Below are 26329 nucleotides of genomic sequence, written 5' to 3'. Positions count from 1 at the left end.
TAAAAAGGTAATGACTTGAAATGGTTAATTAAATCGTTAGTAAATGAGTGTAGTTAACTACAAACTGATTGAGAGACGAGACGGAATTAGAAGAAAAAAATTATTATACTTAATATCCACAATGTGCTTCAAATCATCCTAAAAGAGCACCAACGAGTTCATCTCGAGCTCTTTCGAATTTTCAAAGATTTTTTAACAATTGTAAGAAGTCCCTAAAATCCCCTGAAATTCAATGTGATTCTCTCGGGTTCTGTGAAGAAGCGAATGTTGCAAAAACACTCATAACCTACCTATAGATAAATAAATAAAAAAATTAGACGTAAACATTGCTGACTAATTGTTAAAGTTTTGTATCAAAACAGGCGAGCAGATAATGTCATCGCTTCACGAAACGACCACACTTTCATGAAATGGTATATTACGCCAAGTGGCTGTGACAAACTAATCTGAAAATCAAAAAGCGATTTATTTAAAGTGATCCATCATTCTCCAAATCTATTAATTCAAAAGACCTTATATTAAAATTCGGATTAACATACAAAGCGAGTGAGTCAGGTTTATAAATGAGAAGTACTCATATTTTCTGCCCGTGTTCTGGTTAAGGTTTTGATAATAACAACAAAAAAACAAGAAAATCCAAACGACTAATCTTAATAAAAATATTTTATTTTGTTCATAGTTCAAGTAAATTCGATGCTTATCAAAATAAGTTCAACATTTGTGTCATTTATCAGTAGATAATCTTCTAGAATATGACCTCATCTAAAACTTTTTCTCATACTTTATCCATGTTTCGGTTCATGATGAATTTATCTAGCAATAACAATGACACTAGCGGTTTGACCACACTTGTTCTCCAAGTTTATGGAAGATAGATAGTAGTTAGATACCAAGAAAATAAGTATACATGTTTACTTCCTGTACTTTAGCACTAGCACAAAATATAAGTATCGCTATTTGTAATTGTTAAATAAAAGTTTTACCCTAAAACCGATAAGACACCGTTATTTATGACGTATACCTACATGACGTTAATTTTCATCCCCATAAATTATTTAGCTTACCGTAGGCAACCCAAACTACGCATTTCTTGATCTACTTGTAAAAAAAAATATTCACATTTCGAAAGCAAGCGATCAAATTCTATGTTCTCAAACTAGTAGTGAAAAATAATAAAATGATGAAAACATACTGATTTTAAAAAGCATTACTGAAAGTTCCTTGATCCAAACTTATTGTTGTTTTTCAAAACAGCAATGACAGGCATCACTCAAATATCAAAGTTATTTTCCATAGGACCAGAAACGTCAGATCAATAAACCACAAAATTTACATTTCAGAAATCAAACATTATTGACATTTCAATTTACAAGAAATCACATGTTGCTGTATCGAATTTTCAAAACATAAACAACAGTAGGAAGTGGCTAACTAAGGTGACGCTGATATGATAAGTTTGATTGATTACGCTACGTAGTAAAACTCGTTCGATACCTAAACCAACAAGAAAACAAATCGGCATCTCTAATTTACGCCAATTAAGTTAAAGCGAAAGAGAGAATGAGTCACTTCAAGAATAAATCAATAAAACATTTCACGTAATCTCTTTATCGAAAGCTCTGGTAAAATATCCCGCAATTTCTTTAGCAGGAATTGATAGTTTATGAGCGACTGTACGATTGTGATTGATACTGGCAATTTTAATTCTAATAGGTTAATGGGACAGCTGCCCCGCACAAGGTTTTAGAAAACAAATTTATCAGCAACAGAATGTGGACGTCAAAACATGATAAATTGTAATTAAACCATAACGCGATTTATGATTCTGATCATACAAGAAATTTGTAACAACCATCGGAATTATGTATGCAAGAACAAACGTAATAATTTTCACAATAATAGTTCTCACCTTGTCTATTCTTTTTTTGTCAGACAAATCTATAATTTCTGAGCTTGCATCAGCGCGTTCTTAATTAATCGTAGATTAATTTATAAACCTTGAATTATCATCTATTAATAAGACAATGCTAACACGCGAAATGCGTGCTACAGCGAGAGTAAATACCGCAATGTGACCGGAGATTTCAACGCTCCTACAAGTCAATAAGCCAGCAACCTCTCTTTTTTGCCTTACGTAATAAAATCGGTTTTGATGCTGCCGCTTCATCATTCTCGCGTCGGTTAATTAAAACCTTACATTGAAGGAGATTTTTTACAAACTTCCTGGGTGACAGCCATTCAAAAAAGACCACACCTGTGGTTCTTTCCCGGACAAATTGAAATTAGTGATAGTTGTTTCAAGGAAAAATCACAGATTTTGAATCTTTCCAATAACATGACTTTTCAGTTAACGTAAACAAAAATTTCCGATTTTTTTCAGTATGCTAATGAAGAAGATACCACTATTTAAGTGACGCAGATATTCTTTCGAGTTTCCTTGAAAGTTGTGTACGCGAAACGTGATTTCGAATTGCAGGTGCAGTTTAACAATAAGGTCACAAAAGATTTATTTTACTTTCGCCGATAATTAGGGGATTGGATACGCCGGCAAAAATGGAAGTAAATCTTAGCTAATGAATCATTTTGATAAAGAAAAAACGTTTTGCCGCAGGCAAAAAACAAATTTACATACATTATGGTTTCCCGGTATTGACAATGTTTTGTCGGCCTAATAGCTACCGGAAAATTTAAAAATCAGAACTATAAACCGGTAAAAACAAAATCTCCCGTGGAATTTTTTTGTGTTTTTGTAGATAAACACGAAAGATGTCATTGCGATTTGATAACAATATAATAGTATCAATTAAATGTCCCATACTTGACTAATCCATAAATAGAAAAGCGGTGAATACCTACAAACTGGAACTAATAATTTGAATTACCTACCTATTTAACATAAAGGAAGTCGTCCATGAAAAATATACCTACGTGGTTTTATGAAAAGAACTTTCTGTCTAATGACTGTTCCTTTTAAGAGCTCATTTTTATCTATTCGCCCATTTAGGTAAGCAGCCTTTAATCAAACGCCGATTTAAATGGGTTATTGTATCGATTTAATTTTTAACGTAGTTGATACAAAAAATCTAATTTAAAAATCCTCGTTTTATTGGACTTCATTAAATCACAGTGTGCTATAAATAATTCATCATAGTCATAAACTAAAAATAAATAAACGTACACTTTTACTTATCTTTCGGCTTAATAGAATGACGTTCGTTTAGAAGAAAAGTTTATAAATGTATAATTAAATTAAACCGTAAGCTGCCAGAAAAGTAGTAAATTTTAGTATGAACAATCACCGATTTTACATTTGCATCATCCTGTGCATGGTTAAACACAACAAATTTTATTTACATGAATCGGGAGGCTTCCTACACCACCACATCGTTTACATAAACGCAAGCGGTTTCACAGGAAAACGTGCAATGACATATTCATCAAGTTTTTGTTAATGATTACCTACGGACAAAGGCACTGCTAATTATTCCAATCTGATAACTCTCCCTCATCTACGTTAGTTTGGTGTCATCTCTAGTTGACATGGAATACAAGCGACAGTTTATATTCATAGAAAACTGAAGAGATAATCTAAGTCAAAACTCGGCTTAAGGGCTTAACAGCAAAATAAATTTTTGAAATTAAGGGATATTGATAATTACGATTTAAAAAATGAATGATAAAATTCTATTGTGCAGCTATGTTATTTGTTGTAAACATATAATCAAGAAATTCTAAAAAGATATGAAGATGATATTATGAGTTATTAACACATCACACCTTAAGTCGTCTAAAATATTCTTTTAACAAGAACTCTCTAACAGAATTGATTGTCTGTCAGTACAACGTCACAATTTACTTTAGAAATTATCTAAAGCCAAACAATGTGCATCATAACTCGCAAGCTTATGCGAATGAAACGGGTCGACATTACGATTTTTTTCATCTGTTTACTTTCAGGCATGCAAGATCGATTCTATCGAGTTCTAGGTCGCCATTTTAATTGACCACAGCTTATATTTCTTTGTCAAGTCCAAACGGCGGTTGCGACATTTTAGCAGCATTATTCTAATTTCGCGGTTAGATTTCGCAAGTTACCATTCTTTTCCTGCGTACAAGTGCGGTGATTCGAACCCATAATCTGGCATGGCGCAAAATTATACCTTATGGTAAGACACTCAAGCATGAACACATCACTTTCAGGATTTTATTGAAGATTGAAGCATACAGGTCCCAGAACACGTTTTGCGACTTCGCGCTTATCAGATTCGGTTTCAAAAAAGTGGAGTTTAATCATTTAGGTCTACGTCGAAGAGTTTTCGGGGCGTCGGGGAGTGCATCACCATGTACCGCTTCTGGAGGATCGTCATCATGTCGCCGATGGGGGTCCTTACCGAAGAATGAGAAGATACCTTCTTCAGTTTAATTTTCGCTAGATCTTCAAGAGTTACGATTGGCATTAAAGATTTTTCCTCGCTAAGATTAAGAAGGTGGTAAGGAAACGGGGGCGGTGTCGGAACTTTTAGTTCATCTTCCACGAAGTGTGGTTTACGGTATTTCTTTTTCTCACTTGATCCAACCTCGGAAGATAATTCTTTGATATCGCAACGATACTTGGGGAAAAATCCTTCCGGAAGCTTGAGCAAGAACTTCCCAATTCTCTTCCTAGATTCAATCATTTCGCTTTCAACGACTTGACTGATCAATGTCAAAATATAAATTAATCAATTAACAACCAAGCAACGGATTTTTTTAATAGTCCAGTCACATAACAACCGTAAAATTCGCCTTTTTCTGAAACGTTATTGACGTTTTAAGATAATTATTTTTGCTGCGCTATGCATTATCGATTTGGAGTGAGTGATAAAAGCAGTTCGTGGATTTTTTAATGGTAATGTGTTGCAAATTCGTGAGAGCTCTGTTTTCAAGGTTGAAAACATCCGGAACCAACAGCGAAGAGTTAAAGACTGAAATGACTGAAATTGTTTCGTGGTCGATTTTTTGATGGTACATTGTTATACCAATTTAGGCGAATTTCCTGCCGACTTCTTGGTCACGCCCAGACATTATTATGGGGTCTGCGTTGTCGCAAAAAATTCATAGAAATAAAAAAAATGTTCGACCAACGAAAACACTTCAATTAATGCAGTTATTTTTGTATTTTGTGCCCATTTGTTTCACTTTGTTCTTCGAAACACAGTTAGTTTTTGACAATATTTCTGTTTTCTCATGGATCTATTACTTAAAAATAAATAATTCATAAAATTTTTGCACGTCATCCAATTATGATTTATAGATTACGAGGTGTGTCTATGAAGAATTCAACACGATTCGCCGCATCACCGGCACCGCACTTTGCCCTCGCAAACTTCAGGTGTGACTAACGGATGCAAAGAGATGATCTTTGATCCTCGTAATTATTTCGTGACGTTATCTTCCACAAACAGTTCACATTTGCTCCTCCGTAAATCAGCAGTCTGATTTACAATTTGAAAAACAATTACAAGACGCATTTTTCCTAAAACTCTCAAGGCTGCTTATGTAACGCCAATAATTTTTTATTCAGAAAAATGGCGAATAAATCGCACGAAGCGAGACCGACCTCAGTTTTCCAACTTGATCCAAATCTCGGTTAAAACCACTTTGGACCAATGTTGAAAAGCTGGTTACGTCAAAGATGCATCAAACTGGTCCAGAGTGCAAGACATGTCGGCGCGGCTCTGAATTTATAATTGGTGGCCTAAAATCGATGCATTCCATGCCGTGTATGGCAGTAAAAATTTCAAATGAGGAGAAAAAGAAGCAGCTTGCATTGCCGGGGAAAAAACGTTGAAAAATTTCGAGCGAAGAGAAGAAAGCGCAAGAAAAAGAACAAACATGACATAACTGCTAGTTGTAATATCAACTCTGACGTTCGCATACATTATGTTATTTTAGGATTATTAGAGTATAATGAACTTCTAAAATTCACGAACAAATTTGTATTTCATGTGACTCATTTCATCTTTTTGTTGCAGAGCTCAAGGTTCGTTTTTCGCGGTTTTCTGTCTAGGGATTTTATCAAAGTTTGCGACGGTTTGTGTTCAAGGATTTTTGCGTTTTCCATGCACATGGAAATTACTAGTAGTACGTACTTTTTTTACCGATAAGTGGTGTGTTATCACTAGCAATATCACTCGCAGATTTTATTCGAAAATGAAGGAAGTTTAAAACTATAAAACTTTATGTGAATAAATACATAATAAATTATAAATATAGCTCCTGGTGATGTTAATGGTTTTATTAAACCACTTCATTTGCTTGATTTGTTCCTAGTAAATTAACTTCAGACTGCTTGGTGATTACTTTATGAGACGTAATAATGAGGAGAATTTCTATTTTTCACGTTTTGTTTCCTTGGATTTTTAATCTGAGTTCAATTTTCAAATGGATGGCTAAATTACTTAGTAAGTACATTACACATGCATGTATTTACACGATAGATAATGATGACAGTGTGCAAAACAACAAAAGTGAGAACTCCACGTGCATTTATCGTAATTAATATTTTCCAGAAAGAAATGGTCAAGTGGTCAAACAAGCACCAAAAACAAAATGTTTCCTTCAAAATTTCTCCTCGAAATCACTCATGGAAGGAAGCAAACCTGTTACGCATGAATAATAAAATCCTTGACATTGCTTATAAACACATTAGACGTCCATAAATAATTTATTTTTCCTGAATCAAAGTCAATTATTTTTAGAACAATAAAACTAGAAAAAATATTACGACTATTTTTATATACCCTCTGTCTGGCTCAAGACGCATTCAAGACTGACATAAGCTGATGATAAGAACGAAAACAAACAGAGTAAATATTTTCAGAGTAAGATCTAGAGCAAGTCGATAGAAAAACGCGAAAAAAGTTCTTCAAACTTTGGAATTTTTTATGCCCACTTCAAGGACTCTCTTGTCGTGAGCAGTTTGATGGACCATCTCTGGTTGACAAAAAAATTATTTACGGAAACGAAAAGGAGTAAGGTCGACGATAACTTGAAGATGGCATAATGACTAATTACCTGTTCACATTTGTTTGCAGAGAGGTTGCTGCAGGTGAAAAGATGAGTTATCTTATCAAGCACGGTACAATCTAAATATTCGCATTATGTAACTGTTGACATTTAGTAAAATCGTTTTTTCTGAGTGCAACAATTGGAAAAATTTAAATCGCAGGAAACCAAGCGTTCCGCGGATATGACGACCTTGCAGTAATTTTATATTTGACTTTTTTAGATAGAATAGTTGTTTTTGCATTGACGAGGGCGACGTTTCTATCTGGAGTGTGCAAAGCTCAAATTTCCCGAGAAAAGCTTCTTCCTGACCAGAAACACTTTTGTCAATTGCCTCCTTGAACGTGGCGATAAGATAAGGAAGGGTTATTCCATTCCACGATAAAACTAATAATAGCATTTTTAATTTCGATCCTGCTCGTCGCCACAAAAACTTGTATTTTAGCTTTTGAACTTACCAGGATTGTATTCGTAATAAGAAGGGGTACAACTGCTTGAACTACACATTGTGACGATTTATTTACAGTAGTAAATAATCGCACTACCTTAAAATGTCGAAAATTTCGAAGCACACACTAAAAGCCATAAGACCAAAAATTTTAAGAACTACCACCCTCAAAAAGCTTCACTTTTAACGCGTGTGTTTGTCGCTCCTTTCGAAAAAATTTCGTGTCCCCGTCACGTGACGGGGTTAAGTCGCCTCTCGATTGGTTGAACTTGACGACTTAAGCCGGTTAAAAGAGATGAAATTTGTGACCAGCTCGCTTACCGGCGACTTTACGAATGCTGGGGCGTTCGCGTACAGGTGAGTGGCGCAGTCGCGTGTATCTTCATAACGCGAGGTCAGTGTTTACATATTGGCTTGTTGTTGACATTGTTTGTGCGAAATTAGACGACGAATTAAGACGTGTTAAGTGAATTAACGCCCTGTAAGGTTGGACAGGGAAGTAGGGGTTTTATTATTGGTTCAGTTGACCTTTTGTATCGACGGCCTGCGAAACCGACTGAAGGAATTTTTCGGGCTATTAGCCACACGCAGCCGAAGACCAAATGAAAGAATTAATTGCTTTCGTACCTGAAGAGGTTGAAAGGATGGCGAATGGGTACAAGCATGTGGTTGGAAGCAAAAAATCTTTTTTCAAAAGAAACAATTTCGTCAGGTTGGTTAATAGACTGTTCTAACACCTTTGACTTGACCACGATGAGTACAAAGTTTAGTCTGAGCTTAGTAATAAAGGCCGGTTTCGAAAAATGTGTCACAACCTTCCATAAAACTTATTCGAAGTTGGAATTCGATTAACCTTGCGACGACGCAAAAATTGGATCGACATGGTAAAAAGAGGAAAAAGACGAGCAAGAATGATACTAGATTCAATAACCAAAAAATATAAAATCCTTCTTTGCTGTTAAAGTCAGACCATTAAAGCTAATCTTATCAAAAATGAGGTAAAAGTATAAAATTTAAATTGATTGAATAACAAAACTTGATCGTTTATTTGTTGTTCACAGCAACATTATTGTAAAAACAATCATAACCGTTTATCGAAGAAAAAATTTAAACAGTTTATTGTTTTTGCTGTAAACCTGAACGAATGACGCACAGTGCAAAAAAGGATTTTTGGAAAAATATTTCCATACTGATTATTAAAATCCAGTTAGATAAGATAACAACGCAAATTGCTAAAATTTGAAAAACAAATCCTTCAGTGGCAATAGCTCCATATAAATAAAATTTTTATGTCTTTTTAATTAGCATTTAAGTTAACGAATAGCTTATCAATAATTACACTTATCACGTCGATTCTAAGTGCGATTAACGTCTTCAGAAACTTGTCAACAAGTAACGTAATGTTGAATCATTTATTTTTATTTTGCCTGAAATAATTCCACTGTGTATTTGTATTCACTTCACGCGAGATAAGATTGACTAATTTAATTATATCTAATTTTTACCAAATTAGTATTCTGCAAAAACGACTGATTTATTTGAGTGTATACAGCTATTTAGAAGTCAGTTCCTAGTGGTTGCAGGATTAAGCAATAAAGAGAAAGACAAATTAATGAATAAAATTACTTAAGTATGCATGATTAATTTGCTGCGATATTTTTGGCGTCCTTGGATGGTCTGTCTTCCTTTATTTTTCCCGTTGATTATTACTTTCTAAGTATCAAAATTTGCATACATACAGTACGCTTGTTCCAAGCAAATTTCAGGCCTCTACAACTTTTATTATCTCAAGTGAACAACACTGCAATAAAACGCTACTTGAAAACGTACTTCAATAACATAATAGTATCACAACATAACGACAAAACAAAATATTACTTCAAAGAGATATTTTAATGACTCGTTTGGCATTTAAACCTTGCGACACAGAAACGTTTTTGCAAAGTAACCAAATTATTGGAACACTGAATAAATTCAAAAACATGCGATTTATTGAATTGCAAAATCACGGGCTTTTAATCATTTCTGCGGCGATGATACCATTGATTTCAACATTTTTAGAGTAAACTATTACGAAAGTGTCGATATTTTGACGGGTGTGTGACTTGACCTTTTTTGCGTGTTGATTTATTGCAGTGATTCCAATGGGTGAGTAGCTCTGGAAATCCAAACGATGTTGTTATCATTAGTCTCAGGTGCATTATAAAACTGGTTTGCATGGAAAAATATATCGTAAATTAAATCATACATTTGTAATGATTTTGCGTAAGTGTCGGGGTTTCCAGAAGGTAAAAAAGGCACCAAAGAACGCCTGGAAAATCCCCGATCAACAACAATCAATAAAGATGTAAGATAGTATCAATTTTGAATCGGTATAACTTTTAATTATCCAATTATTTCTATGACTGAATTAAGGTTCAGGGATAATTTACGAACTAAACCTATTTAAACACGTCGACATGGATTCTTCAACAAGACACGTGTTAAATTGATATTGTAATTTGTTTGTCTAGGGAAATAAAAAGCAGCGCAATATAAAATTGTACAAGTTGCTTCTATAAAAGATAGCGCACATATGATTAATCCAAATTTACTAACTTTATGCATCCAAAAATTAAAAAAAACTCATCTCACTAAATCCACCGTGACAATAAGAGAATTTCTGGTTGTCCTCTTCCAGTGATATGTCATCATAAGTCATGAATCACGATGAGACAACAAATTTTGTATAATTGGACGAAATCAGAATTATGATGATTAAGTGCACATTAGCAATTAAACAATTGTTATTCAGGAAGTATAATAAATAAATTTGTTGCTTTAAATGACTCGACATCTTTAAAGGAAACATTGCTGTTCTTCCCTCGAATCTTCTTCGTGGGTGTGTGTAAATATGATAACATGTCATTATAATGTTGTTTCGACATTGCACTTATGACGTCAAAGATGATTCCTGCTAAATCTTCCTGCCTTATAATAATCCGCGGAATAGCAGTCAAAGTCCAACTGTCTGTACTTTGGACCACATTCTCAGTTATTGAACCATCGTCATAATTTCTTCGGAATATCCTCACCATCAAGGTTTTAGCAAAAAACGTTACCGTTGATGACTATTATACCCGTAAACTTTCCATTGCATTTTACCTTTCGTTGGAATTATCTTAACTATTCTCTCATAATATCTTACTGAGAATTATGTAACTAGTTTTTAATTTCAACAAGTTCTTGAGGAGATCCAGTTTACCACCATTAGTCAGCTTTATTAATATTAATATTGTACGGTTTTGGTCGTTTTTACGATGATTGAAGACTTTTAATACGAATATTGTATATTGCATAATATTGGCGCATAACAAGCTGTCAGTGGAGACACGAGCTTAAAACACCACTTTCCATGGGCTCGGCAGCGTGATTTGTGAAACACGGCATGAAAATTTAAACAGAGGTAAGAAACCGGATTATTTAAATAAAAATAAATACAGTAAAAGAAACTAGGTATTGCTAAAAACAGAGCTACAGCTCTGAAAACTAGGTCTCCATCAAAAGAAAAGTTCTTTAGCAAAATCGAAATTATTTTTACCTGAGTCGAATTAGTTACAATTTTAGATGCGATTATATGTTCATTAAGTAAAAAAAATGTGAACGTCAGTTGCATTAAAAAGAAAAAAATAAGTAGGTACGATCTGTATAATTTCTGTAATTAAGTAGACATAACACTAGTTATTACAACTTTTTTAAATTGCCCAAATACTTCCTAGTAAAAAAAGAATTAAGCTCTTCCATTCTGTCTGTTCCTTGGATTGATTGGAAAGTCCTCACAAACTAAAGAAAAATTATTATTTCCAAGCAGCAGAACAAGTTAGACTGTAAAATTTATAAATGCTATGCAAAACTATAATTTGCACTAATCTTTAGTAAAGGTAGGAGTGCCACATGAATCAATATGCAGCTTTACACTGTTTGATTTACATTGAGATTGGCATTTTACAAAAACTTTTTCTCTACATGAAACTAAATACCACTCAGTTGTAACATTTAATTAAAATTAGAAGAAACCGTTTTTATTGAACAAAAAATTGCATGAACTTGATAATAATTCGTTTCTTTAGTCATGTAAAGATTACATCAAGGAGAGATTTTTCGATAAGCAATTTGAACAAAAGATTATAATATTCGTTATAAATTTTATTAATGTGCACAAAAAAATTAAACTGACAAGTGGAACCAACTTACTCGATATTTCAGGTGTTCATTAAATCCAGCGAAGGACAAACAACATGTTAATGAGAAACATAAAGATAAAATATTGTCTCAGATTTTATACAAAGAGTTGGTTTTTATTGTAACTTTTTAAGCATTTATTTGTATGCCATAATCTTCGATTTTGTAACAAATTGTCATATAATTTGCAACTTGTCTGCTTGTATGAATAGTTACAACATAATATCTCTGATTACCCCTCAATGAATATAAAAATTTAAATCATGATACATAATTTTGTCAGTGCCGATCGGATACCTTGTACTAGCACCAACCAAGCCGCCGGTTTACTTTATCAATTTATCATTATGGCCAAGACTATTACAGCCGTATAATAGGTTAGATAATTTTCATAACTGCGTTATAATTAGAGACACAATTGAACATAAACTTATTAATTTCCAATTGCTGCACTAGAGTTTCTGTTTTTTAAAATGCATTTCCGCGTATAATGAAAGACTGCGAGATTATGACTTCCAATTTAGATAGCATTAGACATTTTATCTTTGCCGGCTGGAATCTTGGAATTTAGCACTATAAAATGTAAGAGTAAGAGTGAAAAAATATAAAACAAAATTTATGGAATATGGACAGATCCATTTTTAATCTTTTTATTACAAAATGAAAAAAAAAACATGCAAAGACGCAAATAAATTTTTGGAACTTAATTTTTTTCGGATTTACCGGCTTACGTAAGAAAATAAAAAAGTTGAAAATCTCCAGTGAGCTTTGGAAACCTGAATAATTCAACAAATTTAAAAACGTTCTTACAGATTCAGCGAATCCCTGGAAGTATGTAATAAATCCAAGGTACTCATCTTTGCATAGTTTTAAGCCCATTACATATTTGCAACAGCTTGATGCAACTCTGCAGCTTCACCATTCATTATGCACTTTCCTTGAACAGTAAGTATCTTTAAATTGAATATTAACATCCCACAATTTAGAACAATGACTTCAGACCATCTTGTTTATTTGTTATTACCTACATGTTTAAAAGATAATCGTGTTTTGGTCATTCGACAAACGAAGATTAGGTGGCACCGCAATTCTATTAAATGTAGACTCTCCTAAAAATAAATGTTTGTTCTGTAATTAGCCATCACGAATGAATGTCTGCATGCGAACGGGGGTGGTTTTCTCATTTTACCCTAATTGCGTGAACCTTTTAGCCGTGATAGGAATACATCATCTAAAGGTCGAGGTCGTAAGTTGTCATTTCCGATGAGCTATTTTCTCGGTCACTTCATTTCCAGTTATTTTTATCGTGTCTACATCTTTCTTTCAGTAATAAGAGAAATTTTATCAAGATTGTGTCACTTTCCATCAATGATAAAACTGTTGCAGACGAACATAAAAACGCGGTAATGCAGAAACAAATATACACTTTGCACCTGGTTAATTCTCTTCGAATTTGTTGAGTACATAGTTTGCGTTCTGTATCAATATTACCAACGTAAATGTCGTTAAAATTTTATGACATCACACTGTTTATAATTTTCTTAATAATATACAATGATTAAATTTGATCGGTCATTGTCAAGTCTTATTCAATTAGAGAGGTTTTAACAAAGTACTAATTGTGCTTGGCAGTGACTTGTACATTAAGAGTACTTAGAAATATCGACCATGGTTTATGGGTCATAGCGTTTTGAAATTAAAATTTAATGGATGATATCTAATCTTTTCAAAAACGTGTTCTAGTCTGCTTTCTCCGAGTACCTTTAAAACACTTTAGGAGATAACTTTGCAGATCCGGTGACCCCAAAATGGGTTGATAAAAAGCAAATACCTGCGTGGTTTCAGCCTGCCAAATAACAAAAGAAAAATGTATTTTTGTTGTAAACACAATGAAGATACAAAGTCAATATTGTGTCTTTAACACGTATTTACATAATATTAAAATATTAAATTGACGACCACTTAAGATGTATATTTTTGTATATTTGCCACTAGTGCAAATATTGTTTAAGATGAAATGGCTTGCAAATATTGGAGTAAAAAACTTTTGACATTTATGTATTTAACGCTGTATAAATTACGATTATTCACGGGAGTAGCTTCCTAGATTAAGCTATATTAAAATTTTGTTTTACGAAAACAAGTCTGAATAAACAGAACAGAGAAAAATTATTTATCCCCATGGGACTACTTGAAAAAGCAATGTCAATTCTACAAAAACAAATGTAAACAAGAATAAATTAAATAGTAGGTTTTTTTTTATCAAAATTTTGCAATAAGTGACAAACAAACCAATGAAAAATATGCGTACATATTGTCAAAAGAATGAAGTAAACACGTCGTGTGCGATTTTGCAACAACAACGGATTTTCCAATTGCGGATAAAATGTATATTTATAACACCATTTATAAGAAACTGAACCACAAGAACGATGGTCGAAGCTGACAAGTTTTACAAGACGCAGGTGAGCATTGGGATAATTTAACAGTAGCTAAAATGGATTCAAATCGGTGTAAACTGCTTGTTTACCTAAAATTAAGTGAGCACAATCATTGTGGTTTGGCATTTTTGTTGTAGCCTTATTTATCTCAGTGGGAGTCTTTTGAATTATTGCACTGACTCGGTGGCGAATAAGAAACTCCCTGCTGTGATAAATTGACAGTGTCACAAATCACAAATGAAGAAGGTGATAGTATTGAAAAGTTAAAAACTTATTCAGAGCCTGTCCCAAGAGGAGAGCCAATCTCATTTATATTATTATTTTTAAAGAGTCCTAATCGGTTATATGACCGTAAAATTACAATTCTCTCCTAGGGAGAGTGATCTAAAAGTCGCTTGGAAATCTTTGATAGTAATAAATATATTATAATTGAGCACTACAATGCCTAAAGGCAGAAGAGAGTGGGACTTTTTCCTCCACCTAGATAAAGTGTGCTAAATTTAACATACGAAACGAAAGAACAAGAAAATTTCTCTGGTGTGGTGTCCTATTGTAATTTCCCTAACAATAAATAACAGATGGATAAATTTAAAATTATTTGTAATTACAAAATGTATCATTCTATTAATTTTGGGTTCAGTTTAACTCTAAGTCTCTTCTAAGATAACAGAAAAACTATTTCAAAAACTAAATATCTTGCCAATGTCTAACAATTCAAAAAATTGAGTAGTTATTGCGTCTCCATTTTATCGTTATCAGTGGACCACAATCAGATTGGGTACAACTTTCCATTTCTTAGCACTTTTCATTGTTTCCAATTAGATTTCAGTCTCAAATAGTCACGTACCCACTCGATCAACTTCAATCATATGGTCTGGTATTCCATTCCAAATCGATAGCATAATTTTGTAAACATGTACTTATATATTTTAAATCAAAATAACTCATGTTAAGACAGATGTTTCATCCAAAAAAAAAAGAGAAAACAATAATTCATCTATTGGTGTATTTTAATTAATTCGAGATCAAAATAAAAGGACTAATGTAGGTATTAATATCGAGTTTCTATTGCCACTTTAAGCATTGCCAAATTTACAAAAAAGGCAAACAATAAATACATTGAACAAAAGATTCTTTAGCGGCTTGCACACTCAAGCAATTAATTTAACCAACAATAAATTTCAAGTTTGCTAAATAGTCTATTACATCATTACAGTTGTAAAAAAAGCATTACATATTATAGACGACTCAACTGTGGAATTCAACACAGAATTTAGAGTGTGTGATTGTTTTTCAATTTAACTTACGACTAAAATTTTATGATGAACTACTGCTTTCTGCGTACTAGGTACCTATACATTTAATAAAAAATAGTTCCATCAAAGTAAAAAAATTATTAAATTCTTCAACCATCTTCAAGCGTAATAAAAGTTTCATACGATCTGTAAACGGGTTCATTATTATAAAATAAACTGAGTTCTATGGTTTCCGGTAGTGGTCGTAGAAGACGAAGAAACACACCCAGGTCTTTAATTTTGATAGCTTAATTACCAATTATCAACAAATTAAATTCATTGCGATTTTATGGACATTTGAAGACACTTATACTTAACTGAATAATTAATTTTATTTTACGTACATAAAATCATGAAACAATAAGTCGTTTATTTATATTTAATAATAATTTTTCTGATTAAACAAAGATTAAAACCCAAAATAAATACGATAAATTGTAGAAAAATTCCATGGAAACTTATGAAATCTTTACAAACACCGTACATTGATCAGAACTGTTAAAGTTAAAACCATAAATGTTTGAAGATACATAACTCTATGGACATAGGCATATGAGTAACTCGAACCCATAAAACTTTATTTAATTTGCTGAATTACTTAACGATGAATAGCGTGTAACAAGAGTGAAATGAATATTTCTAGACAGTATTACAGATAGCTACTGTTAAACTTTCGCACAAGTGGGATCTCCATTTTAATTGTAATTTAGCTCGCAACATTTCAATTAATCATTTTTAGCATTTCGACTACTCAAAAACTTGTTCAGGTTCACTGCACTTCACTTTTTGCTACCATTTTGTTTGTATCTTTAGGCGGTTTAAAACTTAATCCAAGAAAATGATGCTCATACTAAATTTAGTACAAGACAAGTATAATACCGCACATAACCGGTGTCAGATCCTATTTTAGGTGCATCTGTATACAAATTAATCTAGGCTTAACGTGTCAATTACATTTCAGAGTTTTTTCTATATTTGCTATTGTGACTGACAAAAAATTGAAGTGGAAAAGTATGGTGCTAAGCTACCTTGATAAGTTTAAAAAAAATTGCTTTTTTATTAAATGTGAGCGTCATAAACCACGCAGAAAAAAAGTAAAATCAGGAAGAACACCAAAAATAATTAAAATTTCAAAATAAACTAACTACCTCTAGTAAGAGTTTCATTTTATGTCGCGTCGTGTCGTGGCCATAAAAATAAATCGAAACGTTTCATGCATCATAAATCTAACAATTTTATCTAATCGGTGAAAATCATAAGTAACCATAAGCCAACGCAAACAAGTGTGAATTTCTAATTTTTCACGCTGAAAGTTAAAGTGCTAAATCGTCATGTGGGCACACGTAGTGATGTTAATTAAAATGTAATACGTAAATACAAAAAGTTACTATTTTATCGTCTTATTGATAGACAAACGTTGCACAAATTCTCTTTGGAAAGTTGGGTATTTTACCTGTTATTATTAATGAATTTAAGGATTGGGTAGGTTTCCTGTCTGAGTTAACATCTAATTACCCATTATAACCGCGGGGTCCTAACATGTAACTTTCGACAATAACTAGAAACATTTTTGCGAAAATTCAATAACTTTCCATGAGAAGCCTTCAACTCTTGCAACAGCCTTTGGCGTGCCCACCGAAACAATGCTTCACGCCTAATTAATATTAAAAGTGAAACAAAACGTGATTGCATTGAACTAAGTGCATTGATGACGCTATTACGGGAAACATTCTTTCAGGTTCATGTTTATGTCATTCAATTAGCACATCCGGAAAACGGTGGGACAATAGAACAGTGAAAACGCCGGTACCGTCCTTCTGATGAAGCGGTAATTTATTGAACTTTCCCGGAAAAGTCGAGATCTGAATGTTACAATTGATGGGAAGTGCACATTAAGATGGAAATTCTGCTAAAACTATAAGATTGATAAAAAGATAAAAGCGATGTTTTCTAGTAGGGTTGATCATGGTATGAATTAGCCTAAATTAAAAGTGATTTAAATCAGTTGTGTCTTGTGTCGGACAACGTTCGAATATGTAAACAGGGAATTTTACATAAGAATTTTCTGATAGGTAGTGAAATGAGTTTTTTAAGTTAACATAGTTTAGAACAATGTCTAGTCCTTTTCTAATGATTTAATTATACAAATTTGTTTGAAAATATGCGCTTAGTTAGAACAACAGTAAAATCTAACTGTTCCAAGTGTTCTACTTCTAACTTGTAAATCGATCTTTAAATATTCAGTCCACGGGTGATAATAGCCTTGAATGTTATTTCGCTATTTTTTTTTTAATTTCCCCAATCAAATGGGTCAGGGAAGTTTTACCGATCCTATGATACATTCACATTCGACCAATAAAGATAATTATGATGTCTCACGGATAAAGAGCTCTAAATATTTACAAAAATCATAAACTTTCAACAAAGAATAACCTTTACCTTGTTTACTTTATACGAAGAGTAAAAATAAGACGCTAATTTTTTTAATATATGTCCACGACATACGCTTATTTCTCATTGCTATCATACCATAATCATTTTCCTGACGGAAAGCTCTGAACATTATCAAGAAAGTTGCACGTAAATACGGTCAAAACATGCAAGCCATCCACTTCCGCTCAACTTCCGTCTTCATTGAGAAAAATACCACAGAAATGATTGAGAATGACTATGTAACAATATAAATTAACTTTTGTTAATTTAATTTCGCTTATTGTTTTGACTTTGGTGTGTTTTCTTCAAATGTCATGGCTTTTCTACACTGTCATTTTATGCATTGTGTTAAGGGTCACTTCTCGTCGAGGCTTTTAAATGTCAATGATTTTTATTTATTGGGTCGCAGAAAATATTCCTGGAATTTTGAATTTTTGATACACTTAATTCGGTCAGATAAAAACCTTGACCTGTGAAATAGCGTTTATGAGGTTGAATCCTAGCAATAAAATCTAATCAGTGGTTGTTAAAAATTACGTTATTTGGTGGGAACTATGAGGAGCATATTGAGCAACACAGGTGATTTCCGTTCCCAATTGATAAAAATTTGTATGAAGTTATCGAATGAGAAAGAAATGTTTGAATTCGCCACTTACAATTTGTTGTGTAGATCCTAAAACCACATCGATTTCAAAATCAAATGGGATTAGTTAGACTTAGTTAATCCCAAAAGCATCATCCATTATTGTACTTTACTTTTCAAAAAAATAGTTGCAAACGATAAACAGAATCTGACTATTATTGTGAAAGAAGGATAACAGAAAATAACATTAATACGCAACCACAGCCTTTGGTGAGCTTCTCCATTTTCGATGCAGAAAACAACGGGCACACGGATTTCCCACCCTAATTATGTTAATTTTTTCATTGCACGACATCATATTTTTTGGAATTAGGAATTCGCACTCTTATCTTGTAGCAATCAGATCGTCTAGACATAACCTTTGCGTGTTAATTGATTTTGCAATAAATCATAAATACAGGTTAACCTCTGTCATATTGATCTGATATTTGTTTTGATACGGCGGGAACTCTTTCATTTCAACATTATTATCTCGCAATTTAAATCAAAGATCTTCGATTTGATCGTCCTAAATCTCCATTTGATAAATAGATATGGTCTAAAAGCGTATCAAATTAAGATTAGCTCATTACCATTTTTCCAATTTTCGTAAAATACATATGTAATCATTATCGTAAATTTACCGGTGAACATTAAGCAACTTATCATGTCTCAACCCCAACAAATGCTATATTTTGTAACAATTCCAAAATTACATGTTTTAAGTTGTCTTACTGAAATTAGTGAAAAGTCAATAAAAAGTGTGTTTCTTCAAATTACCAAGAATGAGAATAATTTTGTGTTGACAGATTTGTTATCTATCTGCTTTGATATTTTAGAGCAGTCATAAGACAAATGATATTGATAAACAATACTATAAAACAATTAATATTCTATAAACCAAATTAATTCAAGAAACTAAGACAACATTTTTAATTCCAAGCTTCCGGTTTAATTCAAATTGAGGAGCTGTCTGAATATAAAAAATTATAAAGAGCAACGACTTGGGTAAGGTTAAATTTTGTCAAGTATTTTGTATGTACCTATATGTTGCTAATATGTTGTGTAAATAAATTATTTGTATATTGCCGAGTTTAAATTGCTATATTAAACTTGAGGATACAATGAAACCTTTTCAACATATTTTTTTCTTCCTTTTTGGAAATATTTGTTAGTACAATACACTTTATGGGTGTTGTTACTATGTAAACTTAATCTCACGAGTGATTTCAATTTTTTTCTCTTTCTTTAGAAAAGTATCATCTATTATATTCCGTTGTTAGTTTTACAAGTTTAGTTCAATACAACTGATTCTTCATTGATTTTGTGAAAGCTTTTGCTGATTACTCTGGAATTAAGGGTAACACGCTAAAAAGCATTGTCTATTATCCATGTAAATGTGATAACGGCACACTAATAATTTAGCCTGTTTTATACAAATTTGTATTTTTAAGTATTCACCTTTTTGGTTTGTAAACAACACAACATAATATTTTGATTATCCAATTTGGTCACTTTCCACATCATCTCTAGTCAACAATTTATTTCTTTAACCACAACAGTTACAACCTATTTGCATAATAATTTTGCACGTCTCCTTCTCGTGAACTAAATATGTCATCGGCAATCACAGACCTGTAATTCACCCTTTTAAACGGTCATCAAATCGTCACTCCTCGCAAGAATACTCGAATAAATACTAATAAACGAATTGCACGGACGGCAATTGTCGTAATAGAAAACACGTGAATTATATGTTGAAGGTTAATGATTTCGACAATTTGAGTGGCAATGAGGATACGTTGAATTACCGCCAATTGTTAGTACAATCATCCAATGATGGCTCGCAACTCGTCAAGTCTCGAGAAACGTCTTATAGCGAAATGGTCTTCTCGTCTGCGATATTTTCACTAAGGAATATACAGGTGAAACGCAGTGCATTCCATCATATGACATCATAAATCGGGATTACCGTTAACCGACTGCAAGGATTTATGGTACGATGGTAACGTTAAAAGTGCAAACCACATATGAGTGCACCAGCGTGCCACCGTACGTTTATGCATCCTCATCTAATTTTAGTACTTTAGGCGACAAGCAAACCTCCGTGAGTGACTATTTGCATTTTTCCTCTATGTTTATAAACCGCTCTTCAAACCAGTACTATCCAGATACGAAGAAAACATTTGCAATTATTCATCGTATTATTCATGGTACTGCCGCAGGCAATAAAAATAACTTAATTAACATTAATATCCCTCAGCTTCATTTAATTTGGTTAAATCGCGACATTGGTGAGTTAGGATGACTGCACTTTCGCATTGCTCTCAACTTCCTACAAAATCATTCGTTTTTTGAAGAGTTTCTATTACCAAGAGAAATTGGTAACTGATATGTGCTCCCTGTCTTACCGAATTGTTATGTAAATGTAAAGCGAGAAAGTATTTTCAGATACTATAAGTATGTGTATGTGCAAATTTTTCATGCAGTTGAAGCAACGGTAATTCACTCTAAAAGAATCTGTCTATTCACCTGTGAGTAATTTGCATTTGCGAGTTAATGTAGAACGCGCGTCAATAAATTTTATAAAGCACAACGACAAAAGAGAACCACCTGTTCGCATGGGTGTTTTATCCTTTTGGTTTCTTTCCAGAATTAAACTCTTCAAACTCTCAAATTTTAGCCTAGAACCCAAATTTAACAGGCCAAAAATCTAATCTGATTTTCCGGTCTAAAAAAATCATAATATAAATCTGAATTTTAAATAATTAGATAATGAAATGGACATAACTAAATTGGTCAACAAGGTAACGCGGACTATAATCTTTATTATAAAATCGACACAGTCGGGACCTAAAGCCTGTTTGCTTCTATCAGGTCTTTTAGATACATAAGTAAGTTAAAACACGAAGTTATATTAAGGGTTGGACATAAAGAATATGAGTCAATTTGTTGTAGTAATAGCGAATATGTAATTTTAACTCTAGAATAAATCCCTCAGTTCGAAAATCGTCGATAATCATCAGATTGCCTATGATTTGAGCACAATAAAAAGGCAAACAACAAAGCTAATAAAGTCCTCTCTTTAATTGAATGTTTAATAAGTCGTCACATTCCGTGTTCTCGTAAACAATAACATTATTCAACATTTAATTACAAATAGCTCATAGAAAATACACTCTACTAAGTCTATATTTACATTACACATAAATTAGTACCTACACCTTTAATCAGATAAATTTTGTCACACCTTGAAACTTTCTATTAGATAATAATGTCCTGACTTATAAAACCTTTGTACTTTTGTTTAAAGATAATAATCATAAAATGACAATTAATTGTTATAACAATATCTTATTTCAAGTCCGAATCAATCATGGTCCGTCCCAAACAAATATTTATTTATTATGCACCATGAAATCTCCTGACATAACTTTAATTCAGAATTATTTCTTAATATTAAATCCTGTAATGCTTGTTTTGTAATTAACATAAGTACTATTGACTCAACAGCCACAGGGGCGCATAATTCTTAACCTGCTTTGCGATGTGTTGACGCAACACCAAGATTTAAATATTAGATAATACTTGCCAATTCTTGGAACCGCCATCGCCAACGCTCGGTATAGATTAAATACCTTGACTTAACATTGTTTTTTATGTTATTGATGACCGTCCGATATCGACCGGAATAAAATTTTGAGAAGGACGTCCGGACGACGAAATAAATATCAATGCATTGAAATTTCGATCACATGCATTTTATGACTTAATATCACTGAAATCTCCTTGACAATGTCGCTAATTAAATACTCCTAAAAACAGAATTTTGTATTACATTAAATTGCGAAGAAAGTTTCAATATTTCATGGAAGAATCTCAGAAATCAAGTCCCTCAAAATGAGTATAATTCATTATCGCAATTAAGTGTGTTTGGAGAAAGTGTCAATCTTTGTGTTGCACAGAAAATTAAAACTTTGATTGCTCCAAGCACACAATTAAAACTATTTTCAACGTGAAGAATCGTCGATAATTTCCTGTTCATTACAATTTTATTAAGTGATTACTTGATTAGTCACCATCGATAAATATGTGCGTGTTCTGATTACACTGTTTGCTAAAAGAAAACGTGCATAAATATGGAAAATTTAACCTTTCCGTTATATCAGAAGACCATTAATTATTTTTGAGGAGTCAAGGTCAATTTGCCGCAACGTGTTCTTCAGCGACCTTCTGGACTGTGGAAAACTTTGGAAAATCATTGTACAATACGGCAATTACCACGTGGACGAGCTACCGTTCGTAGTGAAAGCAGTTAACAAATGATTTCTTATGGATGCAAGACATCGATGGGTTCGTGCTCAATCAGCGTGTGTTGAATTCTTTACACAGCTTGCCGATAGAAGAGATTAACTTGAATTATTGTGCAAATCGACAGTAATTACTTTTATTGTTATTGTGCCTCAAGTGAATTTTTTACTTCCTTAAATATATTTTTTCCGCAATAATTTTTTGTGTACCTACTTTAAATCTCATTTCGTAATAAACACATTTTTTTTGAAAACTTGTTCTTATTGTTCATTTCAACCATCGATAAAATTACTTTCGCTAACAATAAATCAAAAGTGAAATTAAAGAAAAGACAATATATTAAGTTTGAATTGAAATTGATGGTGTCTTCCACATGAAAAATTTTGGAAATATCCCCAAAATTTGTTTTAACTAAACATGGAGCTATTTTGCTTTTTTTTAAAGACCTAAAAACTCCACTCTTAAAAAGACATAAATATACAGATCAAACTTTACTACCGACTTTACAATTCAGATTCACTTTTTTATCCAATTATATGAAGAAAAACCAACAATCTCTAAACCTTGAAAATATTAATTTATATTATAAGATGACAACTGAAAATTTGCGGCAATAAATTCTCAGTTATTAATTGTAATTCCGTATTTATATAAAGAAGTGTAATTAATGATCCAATAAATTTTATCTTCCGCGGAATTATGTGCATATCGATAATTACAGGTATTGTTATTACGTGCAATTTCTATAGAATCATTACTACATTTTATGAGATTGTATTATTCAAGTTTGTATTCGGCGAGTCAGCTTCAGTACGACGAAAAATTGACGTACAACTGTTTTTGCAAGACCTTGCTTTTTCATACATTCTATAGGTACACTTGTTGAATAAGATTTGCCTATGGTCAAAATAAAATCCTCATCACGATTTCATTAGTAAGGAGTCATTAGAGTTGGAGGCCCCTTATAGTAAATTCACGTTGCAACTTATCTTTAACAAACAACTCAAACTGCATTTAACGATGTGCAATTAGTTATTTCGTCTATTCTAACAGTAGGTAAATAATACGCTCTTCTCCTTGAACCATTTGGTACTGAAGCAAACAAAGGAGTCATGGTGATAAGAGAGATGTTTCTTTCATTCAATATTGACACAACTGGATTTTTGTGTCATTCGAGCGAAGGAATAAATTTGAACACTTTTAATAGAGCGTTAATAATGATTGCTAGTTCACTAATTAGTGTAAAATGTGAATAATTTTTGAAAGTTTACAAATAAAACAAGGTTTCACTTGTTTGTAGGTGTTTGGTAAATATTGGTAAAACAATGCAGTTGACATTAAATGAGCGACAAATATGTCGAATTCGTTTCTCTTGAGGGAGACGTAGTTTTTTGGGAATGACAAACATGAAATGGAGAATTCGAAGTAGTTAGTGATTTACCTTCCATTCAAGGCAAAGTACTCTTATTTTATCAAGGATTCGGTCTATTCTACTCACCTCCTTCCTCCACATGCGTCCCATGCTTGAGATGGTGAAGATGAGCATAGTAATGATGGTGGTGAAGAATACACTCAAGATCCGTACAATTTAACATTTTCACTGATGTCTTCAAAATTACTTTATCCCATGGCAGTGTTTGTCTTATTGCCACACACTTGTGTTTATGTCACCACACCGCACGAGGTCTTACATACAAGGATTATGAATAAACATCGGCTCTACCAGTTCTTAACACAATCACCTCTCAGACTTATCGGTCACCATTTCGAAAAACTCCTAAGGTCAAGGTTCACTCGATCTCTCAATCGTCTTCCGCAGGACACCAGACACCGTCTTCGAGTGCTACAAGTCAAATGCCTTCAGTTGTGATTGGCGATGGCTAGTAGTGGGTCACAGGCTAGGTTAAACTCGCACAAAGAACAAGTCGCGACTTTGCGCGATTTGGAACACACATTCACACGCTTGGACGACTGGATTACAGCTCGATTCATGCGAGATAGAAGGTTAACACGAACAAGACATCGCGGTGCAAGGAATGGAATGGATAGCTGCAAGCCTGCAGGAGGGGGCCACTTTCTAGGTGTGCAGTCCCTCTCCCCAGTGTACATACACAACCTGACTCAAATTTCCTTCAATCTACTTAAATTTAGATTACAATCAATTGAAAAAAATGCAGGTGATATGTCAATCTAAAAAAAACGAGTCATTCATGGAACAGTAAGTAGGTACTCCTCTTACCTTAAATCCAACGGATTACTTTCTTCCACTTTTATCTAAGCGGTGCATGCACCGATCATCAGATGAGAGTGTCACAGCTCTGAAAGTCCTCTTAAGGATGCGATTTTAAATGATCGAGTCACGCATAGCAAAACCGTGTTATAACCGCAATAAAAATTTTATACTGTTGTATTGAGGGGTTATCAAACTGTTAATTGATAAAACGACATTTGCATTTTATATCTTGTCCCATGAAAGTGAAAAAAATGATTTTCCATTAAGCTCGAGCGAATTAAAAAAAAAAACAGTGAGCGGCAGATATGCGCTTGCACACGCACAATTTTAATTATGTTAATTTGTCTTTAGTGCAAGCTTGTTTTTTCAAGGCAATTCGTTGGCTTCTTACGTGGTGACTAAGTAAATCATGTGCAAAAAGAAAGTAAATAAACTTTAGCGTTGGCAGTTTGGCGTGTCCACAGAAAATTTTCATGTTACTTTACATACATTCTTTACGCAGAAAAAGCAAAATGAGAGTAAATTACAATGTAAGTTAACAAGTGTGAAGTTATGTTAATTTATTGTGGTACGCCAACCAATATTCAATTAAGTGCAGGTTCTGATATTGCTGTAGGTACATTTCAGTATTTTCTAATTAATAAAATTTAAGATCTATTGACAATCGAAATTATTCAATTTTTAATTTTTACTTTGTGGTATTGTAAACAAAAGACGGATAAAAAATGTTACAAATACTTATCGATTTATTATAATAATTGCAAAAGCAAATAATGATATTATTGACGTTATTCAAGAAAAAATGGTCTTAACCTGATAATAAAAGACCCAATTGAACTTTTTACTCAGAATGGTTTCATAACTCAGCTCATATCAAACAAAATATGGAATTTATTTCCAAGATTAGGTCAATATCAAAAGTTTTTACTTCATATTCAACATTTAATATAATTAATTAAAGACAGTATGAAGATCGAGCCGAAGAAATCTGGTAGTATAAAAAGTGAAACACGCGAATTGGAGCTTCCATTGATATTTAATCCCTATAAATAATGTATAAACGAAAAATTTGTTAAGTCGATACTTTTCCTTTTACTTTGATGAGTAGCGTTAATTATGTAAAGGAAAAGCGAAGATCAACTCCAGTCAATTTCACTCCAAAGTGAAAAAATCCAAACAAGTCGTAAAATATGTCATTGACAGAAAGAAAAACCAAGTGATGGTTATTGCTCCTGGCAATGAATTTTTTTTTGTTGGGACTACACCAATGCAATTAAA

The 26329-nt window shown here is 32.9% G+C and overlaps 1 protein-coding gene and 1 long non-coding RNA gene across 3 annotated transcripts in view; both read right to left on the bottom strand.

Moving 5' to 3' along the window:
• Positions 1–24518, bottom strand: part of LOC148172750 (uncharacterized) — a 59720-nt gene extending 35202 nt beyond the window's left edge. Inside the window, exon 1 of one of the 2 annotated variants that reach the window (XM_088038231.1) lies at positions 24317–24518. In XM_088038231.1, the coding sequence (XP_087894357.1) occupies positions 24317–24413 (97 nt within the window). In that variant the 5' untranslated portion in view covers positions 24414–24518. Of the gene's footprint in view, positions 1–7505; positions 7852–24316 lie in introns of those variants that run through there. The other variant, XM_088038232.1, reaches the window with a different exon arrangement.
• A 158-nt stretch (positions 24519–24676) lies between these two features.
• On the bottom strand, positions 24677–25299 carry LOC148172749 (uncharacterized). The gene is made up of 2 exons (XR_015770226.1): positions 25058–25299; positions 24677–25008 (listed from the first exon to the last, which is right to left on the bottom strand). It is a non-coding gene; the product is annotated as an uncharacterized LOC148172749 (long non-coding RNA).
• Between the last annotated feature and the right edge of the window lie 1030 nt (positions 25300–26329).

Source organism: Gnatocerus cornutus, chromosome 6, assembly GCF_029298725.1.
Source record: "Gnatocerus cornutus isolate USDA-ARS CGAHR chromosome 6, icGnaCorn1.1, whole genome shotgun sequence".
In the NCBI taxonomy this organism is placed as follows: Eukaryota; Metazoa; Arthropoda; class Insecta; order Coleoptera; family Tenebrionidae; genus Gnatocerus; species Gnatocerus cornutus.
Note: the sequence above shows the minus strand (reverse complement) of the source record. Positions and strands in the feature narration are given on the sequence as shown.